General features: G+C 40.2%; 1 protein-coding gene across 2 annotated transcripts in view; it reads left to right on the forward strand.

Annotated features, from left to right (window-relative positions):
- Positions 1-12044, forward strand: part of LOC122811507 (1-phosphatidylinositol 4,5-bisphosphate phosphodiesterase delta-1-like) — a 969949-nt gene that overhangs the window by 769913 nt on the left and 187992 nt on the right. For both annotated transcript variants that reach the window (XM_044083389.1, XM_044083388.1), the window contains exon 5: positions 4318-4549. In XM_044083389.1, the coding sequence (XP_043939324.1) occupies positions 4318-4549 (232 nt within the window). The remainder of the gene's footprint in view (positions 1-4317; positions 4550-12044) is intronic.

The following is a 12044-nucleotide window of genomic DNA, read 5'->3' on the forward strand; positions in this document are numbered from 1 at the left end:
TCTGACAAAAGCTGGCAATAATGTAGGGAGGAAATGTAAGCTTCATACAGAAGGCACCACAGACAGGACCCAAAGCAGAAAAACAAGACCTGCAGGGCAGTAGCAATAATGGCATCACTGCATGTCATCATTTCCTTCATTTCAGAGTCAGATCTCATGTCAGCATCCAAAGTGGATACATAGCAATGAACTAATTTTACAGGAATACTGACAGACTTGTTTATGGGATAATCATTTCAGCTTTATTTTTGACTACTTTAATTTGCTTAAGATAATGTAAAATGAAAAATATGTACGCTTTCTGCAAGTTTACATCTTTTATGATAGCATACAGCCAAAAGTCTGATTATCATCATTCAATTACATTGATACATTTTTAGTTAAAAAGAATGAATAAATATATACATAAATACAGTTTATGTGAATGTATCAGATTCATTTAAAATTCCCAAACTAAAAATATCAGTCAACAATATAGACCTCAATTATAATTGTACACACAAGAATGGTTTAAGTTGTCTGTCAAATGATTGCGTTTTGGACATGATATTTGCAGCCTTCTAGCTTATTTGGAATTCCAGTGCAGAGCTTTCTAGATGCTCTTTCCTTTAGATGTTCATCATAATTCCCACTGTTGCAGTAGTGACTCTTGAGACTCCTGGCTTTTTTTTCGTTATCAGCTTCTCTGTTGAGTGCTTCTCCAAGTACGTCTTTTCCCTTATGCAGGAAGTCAACGGAAGAGCTGTCAGGTAGCATGGCAGACCTGGACCAGACATACCCCCTCTTCAGAGATAAGTATTGTTGAAGATATTCTACCAAATGCTGTAGGATCCTTTGATTAAAAGATATACATGATGAACAGTTGGGCATGTTGTGCTCTGGATCTTGGAAAAACACAGTTATTGGAAATTCTTATGAGAAATTTACCTGCTGTAGCCAGTTTATTAATTTTTTTAGAAACAGGCATTTATCCACACATTCTGTCAGTAAGAGTTGACCTATAGTAATACACAAAGAAAATCTGATTTTTTTTCCCCACAGTATACTTACCCGAATCAGTGGTAGCAGGCAGAATGAATGGACTGAGAACGCAAGTCAGGCCTTAGGCTACTTTACAACCAGCCCAGAAAGCAAGAGAACTCACAGGATGGCACTAGCCAACATCCCTTTATATCACCAATGTCTTAACACCTGGCTGGAATGGAGTGTGCTGGGCCAAGAATGGAAAGGGTGAAAAGTTCTGAGTTCTGAAATTTGGACTAGCCGTCAGGCTTCTATAGGCAGAAGTGCAAAAGTGGATATACTCAAGTATCTACAGTAGCCTAACACAACGGAACTTACTTCCCTTGAAGTCCTACACATGCTTATCCGGTCACTTATTCTAGTTGCCTGTTAATACCAAACTGCAACTTCAAATCCCTTTCCACTAAAAAGCATCACCTTCACTATATCATCCAAGAATTCCATTTGTCTGCATGGTTTTGTCTGGCCTTTCCTATCAACCTTTCTCACTTCTTATTGTAAATGTCTTGCATTTTCTATTTAATCTCCTGTATCTGCTGAATTCATTGCTCTTCCATTACACCATGACATATCTCTGCTCATCACATCTCATGACAATTAGTGTCCAAATTAGGCTTATGGAAAATGAAAAAAGTGTATTCAGAACATTCTGTAGCTGATCCTTAAACACTGTTACATTTTAGCAGTTCCAAGTGATATGGTCCAGTGGTTCTCTCATCCCAGATCAACACCTCCAAAAGTCTGTTTCCACCACAGGGAACAGTTAATTGATCCTAGCATGTATGTAAAAGTACTTATAAAAACACTTCCACACAAAGATCTTACACCTCCTCAGTTTGATATCATATCCAGGTAAACAACAAATCATTGACCAGCTCCACTTTGACGTCTGCCTGATCAGATAATTAGACAAAGAATACCAAGTTTCCCCTGAGACTTCATTACGGCCTTTATATACCCTACTCACCAGCTTTGTAAGAGGTCAGCTTGCTTTGCTTAGGTTCATCTGTTCATAAGTGCTTACTAAACAATTGTTCTGTGGAAATCTTAAGAAGCCTGGCCTTGTATTACCATGGTAAGTTTTAGCTCTTATATTTTGCATACAATTTATTTTTGCCCCTATACATGAGGGACATGGTTGCTAAACTGAGGTAAATTTGTAGATTCCCATTCATTTATCTAAATTACATTTGAAAAGAGTAAGTGAAGTACTTTGTTTTATGAGGAAGACAACTCCATAGATGAGGCATTCTCTGTTATATATACCTGTCAATCCAACATGTTTTATTTATGTTGCAAAAGAGACTAAGATCCCTTAAGTTGGTGTTTATGATATCACTGAACTTGTGAATGTCAATTAGGTCTGATAGGATAGGGTCTGTTGAACCTTTATACATGAGGCAGAAATTGCCTGTTAGTAGCCTATATGGTTCCAAAAAGAGAGACAAGGCTTTGAGACAGTCTGCATAGTTTAATAGTACTCACTTTTTAACCAGACATACCCACTGGACTTGGGAGCAATGTCTGCTTAAGTGACTTGCTCAAGGTCACGAGGTAGGCATATGAGAGCTGAAGTAATCAAACTCTGTACCACAGGAACTCTATCTCACAGCCAAACCCTCTGCACCAACTGACATTGTTCTGTGATTTAGGCCCTTGTGTTTTTTTAATGAGGAAGTACTGTGGTCACTCCAGTTGTGACAGGTGTTTGGGTATGTACATACTGAATGGAGCATTATATTTCATGATTAGCCTACGAGTACAGTGAAATAATTACATCTCTGGACCTGGACGCCATACCTTTAGATATAAGCTGAGTGATGAAAAACGGCATCCTTACAATAGTGGGCATGTGTTGGTCAGTGCACATTAAATGTTTTTTGGCAGGTTAATGATAGCTCAGATCAGAGTAGAACAGTAGAAAGGAAACACTCGAAATGTTTCCAGGGAGATTTTAAAAGTCAAGTACCCACATCACTGTCATTTTAAGTGAATGCAGAAACTAGAAACCTATTTACTGCATCAAAGTTGTGTCATAGTTTGGGAGCACAAAACACATTACGGAAAAAAGACAAACTGAGAACAAGCACATCACTATGGTTGTGCTCATTAGACATTTTTTGAGTATAATATAATACAGAATAATGTTACATGCTTAAGAGTAAAATTGAGGTATTAGCACTGCACCAAAATCAAGATATACTAAAATGTGTATGTTTTCATCTTATGGTGGGGTATTCCTTTAATAAAACATATTTGAACTCCTGAACCAGGACACGCTTTTATTTTGAAACATTTATAATGCTATGGACAAGATTTTGATTATTCTGTGATACAACACTTAGACCCTGATGTCTGCAGCAGAAAGGATTGCCCGTGTATAGACTCAGCTCATTCAGAAAGAAAGAAGAGGCTGGATATATTTTAAGGTTATTGACTAGTTCAGTAAATGTTTTTGAATATGGACATTCTGTACTAAACATTTTGCCTGCATTACTAATTTAAAGTTTCTTGGTTTATGAATGTACTAGTAGTGTCTTCTGAAATCACTGGCATAATACTCACCATTGTATTCATATGAGCACAGGGAGAAATTTCATTATGAAAACAAAGCAAACAAGTATTGTTATTCATTTTGAAATACAAATTACATCAACATATTATGGTCTGCAGCACATGCTGAGAAAGAGATGTAGTACAGTAAATAATCTTGAGTTTAAACTTAAAAAGATGTTAACCTGGCAAGCCAGACATCTTGCCTGATTTATGTGAATGCAGTCTGTGAATGTTGTAAAGCCATTACGTTAAACTTTCAGCTTTCCCGGTTAGGGGTCGCCACAGTGGAACTCTGGTCTGCTCATGATTGGCAGTGGATTTTTATGGTGCCAAGTTGACAGCCCGATGCCCAACCTTCAACGAAGGCATGCCCATTCACGCTCGCACCTACCTGCATGTCTTTGAACATCACTCGACCGTGGGGAGGACATGCAGACTCCACACAGAAGGTGCTCCAGCCGAGAATCGAACGGGAGAACCTCTTGCTGTGAGGCGACAACCCTGCACCACCATGGTTTTGCTGCCTTGTTTTTCTTTATAGATCATATTAATCTAACTGCTGACACACAAAATGTTGCCACCTCTTTCTTCAAGGAAAAGAGGAGTAACTATACAAGTTGTTAAAAATAAAGTTTCTTAGCATTAAAATTATGAGATTGTATTAAAAATGGTAATTAATGTTAATGGCATCTTGGTTGTTGTAAGATTTTAAATTGTTTTCTTATACTTTTGTTGCAGAAATGTGACAAGTCGAAATCAAATACACTGGAAGACATAGAGATCGCAGAATTTTACAAACTACTGACTGAACGAGAAGAAATAGATGTAATATTTGGACAGTTTTCTGACAAAAAACTGCATATGATGACTGTTTCAGATCTGCACAGGTTCATCGTTGAGGAGCAACGCCAAGAGGAAGATGAAGAGTATGCAGCAGCTCTTATTGAGAAATATGAATTAAATGAATTTGGTGAGTTGCATCTCCTTTTTTTTTTTCTCATTTGTTCAGCTGTTGCAAGAAACAGTCATGTAAGCCCAGTTTTTCATCCCATTAGTATTTGCTTAAACTGCTGTCTGAATTAATACATTTGTGAACCTGGAGTTCTTGCTAATTTCTTTAATCATGCTGTGTATATTAAGAGGATTTTTAGCCACATTCCTTGTGCTTGTTTGCTGTTAACATGAATGGGAGTTTGAATTAGCCATGCCTAGGCTCTAGTATGAAACCCTGACTTCCTTAGAATTAAAAAAAAGTCAGGCTCTCCATAGAAGTGAAAAACTCCTTTTTCCTGTTTTTTGTATGTTCCCCACACCCCAGAACTTATATACCATCTCCACGGTCACACCAACTAAAGTAAGAAAGAAGTCTGTCTAAAACACAAGTCATTGACTGAGCACTGCACACATTTAGAAGTTGCACTGGCAGTAATTTCCTGTGGTCCTTTTTTTCTGCAAACTACTGATGCTCATACTATTTATGCTATTTTTCCTCAAGCTTGTGTAGGGAAGCCCTGCCACTGTTAGGTACCAATGATATTTTTACTTACTGCTGGACAACAGAAGAGCTCCATATGAATTATAAAGGGGCATAAGTAAAGTTTAGCCCTTCCCCTTAACTAGGCATACCCACTCCAAATATTGCACTCCTGTTATGAAAAAGGTAGTCTAAAAGAGGCATATGTAGTTTACTTAGCATACATTCCTTTTACAACATAGACTGAGTAAAAACCCAGTGGAAGCTAGAAGCACATCCACTGTGTTGGTGGTGTTTGTAGATCATTTTGAACAAAGTCGTATATACCTGGAGCTAGATGTGAAAGAATACTTACTGTAGACGCAAAAAGGGCATTTGTTTTCAAGAGGTCATGTGTTTGGAAATAGAGAAGAAGAATGTATAGTGGTAAAGTGAACCAGCTGCAGCCACTATAAATCCCCTTGCTAATTTGTGGCTTAGCAGAAAACTAGAAGCTTAAGATCCTAAAATTTGATTTTTCCTCACTTTTGAGTGGAATAGCCAAGAGTCATAGAAAAGTTTAGTATGCCACATTTCAATTTGTTATTGGGAAAGCCATTAAGATGTTTAATGCATTTACTTTTCTTAAAGATGAAGACTAAACAACACTTAGGGAAAAATCAGGAACTGATGCGAGCATAGAAAGAACTTGGCATTTTTTCTGCATTTCCTCTCAAGGGCCAGTGATCTTTTAGAGATTCTAGATGTTTATGTCACTAAACTAATCTAAATAATTGAGCCAAAGACTGTGAATTTAGTAAGTTGCTTGATTCTTTAATAAGAGAGAAAACACTCTGTGGTGTAAGAAGTGATGAATACGTCCAAAAAAGCAAAGCCAGCACCATTGAAGCGTATATAAACTCTTTTTATTGTGGCAACACCATAAAAATCAGACCGTCATATTTTTATGGTGTTGCCACAATAAAAGGAGTTTATATTTGCTTCAATGGTGCTGGCTTTGCTTTTTTGGAGGTATTGGAGTTTTTGAGCCTGTGCATCAGCCTTAACGTGTGGGGTGTGTTTTTAGAAGTAAGAAATGATGAAACAAGGGACATGCTAGCAAGAGAAGTAACACACTAATTCTTTTATTCTACTTTCCTAATCTAGTTTAGGTCATGGGGAAGGGGAAATCCAGTGATTATTTTGGAACTCATAGGGCAGAAGGCTGAGAAAAAAAAATCCTCAATGATCTTGTCAAAACGTGTTGGTATATGTGGCACAAAATAAACTAGAGGTATGCAATTAAAAAGTTTTTATTGTGGAAATGGAAGTGTATAAAAAGTATAAAAGAAAAGTAAAAGTAGAAGGTTTTGTGCCATTAATAGAGCCAATAAAAGATCCACAAGGTATACAGATAATATAGTACAGTTGAAATTCAAACTTCACATTCTAAATGCAGCTATTGGCATGAAAGGAGACATTATCCAGCTTTTGATATATTTTGTATAATAAAAAGAGCCAGTTTGCAAAGATGTGTAAAATGAAACATGAAGATGTCTCAAATTAATTTACACATTGTTGAACAAAAATGTAAAAAAAATAGTTTGTTGACACTGTAAAAGGGAAAAGAGCTGATACAGTTATGTTTAGGACTTCATCATAGACATTGAAACAAGAAGATGTACCTGACTATTGGCAAGAATGTTAAGACTGATTAAAGAAAGTGCTGAATGTAAAACAGATGCAAGTGCAGAGTGTATTGTTTTGTCTGAAGATAATTCTAAACTGTTGTATCTAAAAACGCAAAAAAGAAATGCGTGTTCACATTGTTAATATAGAGAGGACATCAAATTAAGCCATTTGTTCAAAAGTTATTGACATGTGAATATGGAAATAAGAAGTACAAAGTCATGTTTCAAATTGCAGTACTCAAATTATCATAATATATTTTTAAATGTATTGAATTATCACTTGTGACACAGGCAAACTTACATTTAATATAAAAGCAGTCAAACCATATTAACAAGGTCACATTTGCAGACATTATACATCACTATCTTTCGCTAGGGGAGTGGTTTCCAGCTGTAGTTTGTTGTGCTGTTGGCCGTTTTGGGCTGCTTCTATCCCTTTTGCACTGCGCAGCGCCGCTCAGCTAGGGTTAATCTATTCCCGGTGGCAGTAAGTCTGCTCTTCAAATTTTCCCTTAGAATTTGCTGTTTTTTCAGCAGTAGCACTAAAATCTGAACCCTTGTGACTAGCACTTGCTCTAGTACAGCTAGAAAGCACTAAAGAAGCCATAAGCTAATACAAGCACTAAAACACAATTGTAAGCACTAAAGAACCTAACCTGCAAGTACCTTGCCAAAGTAATGGGAAAAAAAACAGCTCTTGTACTAAAAAAGCACCAACCAGGCATATCCAAGGGTCAGTTTCTGGTGATTTCTCCTATCCACCTAATGAATCTGGACATACTGGGGCAATGTAGCAATTGCCTCATGTACATAGACAACCCTCTCCTCCTACCACCAAATACAACTTGCGTGAGATGCAATTACATAGCCAAACTGGAAGCAAAGTTCTCTCCACCCAAGACTGTGCTAGACAGCCAAGAGGAGAAGGTAAACATCTGCACTACACCTCAAGCAGCACATAGCCCTACAGAACCCACACCATCAATATCCACATATAGAAACACGAAACCCACATATGCGTAGGCCCTTAACATTAACCTACCCAAGAAACGAGGACCTCCAAAGCTGATGCGCAAACAAACACCAATTACCACCAAAATGACACATAGATCACAATACCAGTGTGCCACCCAAAAACAGCCACTAAGGCAAAATAATGTACCAAACACTTTAGTCATCGGAGACTCTATAGTCAGGCACACTGATGTCCCACTTACTAGGCTGAACAAGGAGAAAGTTACAGTCAACTGCCTGTCAGGTGCCAAGATCCACCACATAATGCATGCACTCAAGTCACTCCATAACAAGTACAAGTATGACTCTGCCATTGTCCATGTTGGTGTGAATGACCTGAAACGTACCTCCCTGGACTACATGAAAAGAGACATGGAGGAGTTCTCCGATCTTGTAGCCCAGACAGGTATGACCCTAGCCCTGAGTAGCATCCTGCCATCACCCAGAATGATACCACAGTACAAGGATAAAATGATTGACTTCAACAATTGGCTAAGCTTCTGGTGTCATTCTAAGGGGATCCAGTATCTGTCTGCCTGGGATGACATGATCAACAGACCACGATGCTTTGCCAGAGATGGCCTGCACCTGTTGCCCTTGGGATTCAGGATACTGGCAAAGGCTCTTGCCACCCCTATAGTGCCTTTTTTAGGCAAGGTTCAAAAGACAAATCCACCATCATAACAGGTACATGCAAGCAAAATCTGAGGGTAATGCTACTCAATGGTAGAAGTCTAAACCTCAAAATGCACTCACTCGAGGCACTTCTAAAAATGGAGAACATCGACATCTGTACAGTGACTGATACCTGGTTCAAGGCTCCAGAGAGCACCCCTGCATTACCGGGCTATAATTCATACCACACCTTTCAGCCACCTAACCTGGACTGAAACACTAAAAATGGAGGTGTGTCCATATTCATCAAAGGTACCCACACCTCCAGGCTAGTTGCTCAGCATAATGCATCTGAGATTATCCAAGTGCAACTTACTCTGGGCAAGACCGCAATCCAAATTGTAACTTGCTACAGATCCCCCTCCATGCCCCAGGAGTCCCACTCCACATTTCTTGAAGCACTGGAAAATATTAGGGTACAACTCAACACCCTAATACTGGGAGATTTCAACTACCTCACCATCAACTGGGAAAACTACTCATGCACTAACTCTTTTGCTCAACGTTTTTTGGAATTCATAAATTCAAACGCCTTGGATCAACTTATCCACACCCCCACCAGGGGCAGCAATATCCTGGACCTGGTCATTACCAACACGGGCGACTGGTGTACCACATCAGAGGTAATCTCCTCGTTGGTCAGATCCGACCACAAGTTAATCAGCCTAGACATCCACATCCCGCCCCCACCCCCCATTAGGGAAACCACAGTAAAAAAATTCTCCAAAGCCAACTTCATGCTTCTTAAGACAGAAGTGGCAAACCTCACGACACCCATGCAGCCGGACAATAGAGGTACGACTACTGAATCCTACATGAGTGCATGGATCGTGCTATCCCTAACAGAACCAAGATGCTATCCTCCAAAAAAAAGGAAGCCAGTCTGGTGGTCCTCTGCCATAAACAAACTCTACAACAGAAGAAAGCAACTGTTGCAAAAAAAGAGCAAGATCCCATGATTGGAAGAACTTCCTGTTCAGCCTCAGCAAGAAGCTGAGATCCCTCATAAAATCCTCCAAAGCTAATTATGAAAACAAAATTGCCACTGATTCTAAAGACAACCACAAAGCATGCTGTAGCTATGTCAAGAATCTCAATGGTAACACTCAGATCTGCTCTGTGTTACAGCACAATGGCACTAAATATACAGAACCAACTGATATTGCCAACATCCTGGCAGATAGGTTCAGTGCTAACTTTACCCCACCCCATCCCCCAAAGGGCCCATCTCTATACCAGAAGAATGCAAAGTTCCTGAAATCATGGCTGCACTGATAAAAACCTCACTCTCCAAAGCCAAGAACATAGCATCTATGGGTCCTGACAGCATCCCAGGCTGCGTTCTACATGAACTTCAGAATGAACTGGCACCCTACCTAAGCACTGTGTTCAATCATAGCCTCACCTCAGGCTTTGTGCCCACTGAATGGCGTACGGTGACTGATGTTCATCGTGTTTCACTGTTGCAGTCATTACTCTTGGGTTATCCTGCTGGCAGACTACCCTCAGTCGGCCAGAATTCCAAAGTCTAGGTCCGGCGTCAGTTGCTGTCGCCTCTTCCCTGACGTCAGTGTGCCAGGGGTATAAAAGATGTAGCCGACGCCATTTTCTTCAGTCTTTCTTGACGCACGGTGCCCGAAGCAAAAGCAGCTCGCAAGTGCTGGTCGGCCAACTCCTGAGATTTTCAAATCAGAATTTCAGAACCAAAGTCTTCATTAAAGCTAAGTACCCCATTGGGGAAACTTTTTCCTTGCTCCAGACCGATGTCAGAAAAAGTTAACAATTATATTTCTTGTGGGAAGCAAATACCTCATAAGGATTTTCACTCTTACTGTATTCCTTGCCTAGGCCCTGATCACAACATTGCTAGTTGTCAGTTTTGTGCTAGAATTAACCAACGCACTATCAAGCATCGGTTCGATTTTGCATTTTATTACTTTGGCCGAAGATTTAATTATGTTATGCCGTCGGACCAGCCGACAACCGATGTTTACAAAAAACGCAAGGACAAGGAAAAGGATAGGCATCCGAGGTCCAAAACTGACGTTGAAGCCTCTGCTAGGCCAGTCGCCGGTTCTCAGTGAGGCGCTTTTGCAGCCCCTGGCACCCGCTAACTCAGAGCCACAGGCCGCTTCCGACTCCCACATGGAGCCGACTGGGCCTCTGGATACTCAAGGTATTGGACCCTTGGAAATCATTCCTCAGATGGGTCCGGAGCCGCTGAGCAGGCATCAGCTTCTGAGGGTGTCTTCAGACCTACACAACTATATATTAAGCCATCTTCAGCTTCAAAGACAAAGACTAAAGCAGCTCTAAAGACAAAGAAACAAGTACAGCATTCTCCTACTCAGACTTCCATGCCTAAAAACAGATGTTTAAAATGGCTGAAGACCTAATTACTTTGATCAGGAGCTCCCATCCCCCTCCTGATAAGAGGCCTAGGCAAGAGACAGAGTATGATTCTTCTGATCAGGTTTCTATTTCCTCTGATTCCTCTTCTGAACAGGATTACTCCATGCTTCCCTATGAGGATTTTGATGCTGAAGAATCCATTCCTTCAGCCTCTCCTCCTGAGGATTATTCTTTTGGGGAAACCCTGCATACAATGAGGGAGCATTTCCACTGGGAGAACCAAGATTATTCTGAATCTAAGAAAAGGCTCAGAGACTTTCTGCTACTTCCTCAGCCCAGGCCCCTTGCTATCCCACCTGTTCTAGACATTGTAGATATGTTTTCAGAGTCCGGCCTGTCCCCTGACTCTTTACCCCCTGCATCTGCTAAGCCAGACAGATACTACAGGGTCCCAGAGTCTCATAAATTCCTATATAAAAACCCCGCTGCTGACCCAGAAACTATGTCTCAGGGTCCCAAAGGGGTTAAAGCTTCCACTGCAAAAAAACCTTGTCCCCTCTGATAGGGACTCTAGGGCACTAGACAGATGGGGGAAAAAAGTCTACACTTCTGCTACCCTGGCTGTAAGGGCTTTAAATTGTCAGTTTCATATGCTTAAATATCAGCAATATTTAATGTCACTGCTTAAACAGAAACTATTGACAAATACTGAATGTTCAGAGAACAAGGAATTGCAGTATTTATTGCATACAGCTGAACAAGTGGGAAAGCATACTTTGCAATGTGGTTATTATTCACTGGAGGCCTCTTGAGGGCCGCTGTTAAAGGTTCTGTTATTAGAAGGCATGCTTGGTTAAAGGAACAGAATCTGCCTGATCATGTTAAAGCAAAATTATTAGATGCACCATTACAGCATGATACTTTGTTTGGTACTAAAGCAGAAGAGGTGTTGAAAAAAATGGAGGATAAAGCAAAATCCATGCAGACAGTCAAGGATTTCTTACAGGTGCAGCCACCCAGGTTTAGCAGTAACTGGCCTTCAAAAAATTGGTCCTTTCCATTGTCAGAGAGACCACAAAGAGGCAGATACAGGCGTCCCAGAGGCAGATCTCAGCCCCAAGGCTCATACAGGCCTAAACAATGGGGTGCTCCTACCTCCAAAAGCGGAGAAGACAAATCACAACCTTACAGGAAACAGTCCCAATGACTTTCCTCTACTGGATCCAAGCACTTTTCTTTTGGCAGCCCCCTTAGGGGGAAAACTAGCACTTTTTTCATCA

The sequence above is a fragment of the Protopterus annectens genome, chromosome 9.part0 (assembly GCF_019279795.1).
Source record: "Protopterus annectens isolate FY-2018-M chromosome 9.part0, PAN1.0, whole genome shotgun sequence".
NCBI classification, from domain to species: domain Eukaryota; kingdom Metazoa; phylum Chordata; order Ceratodontiformes; family Protopteridae; genus Protopterus; species Protopterus annectens.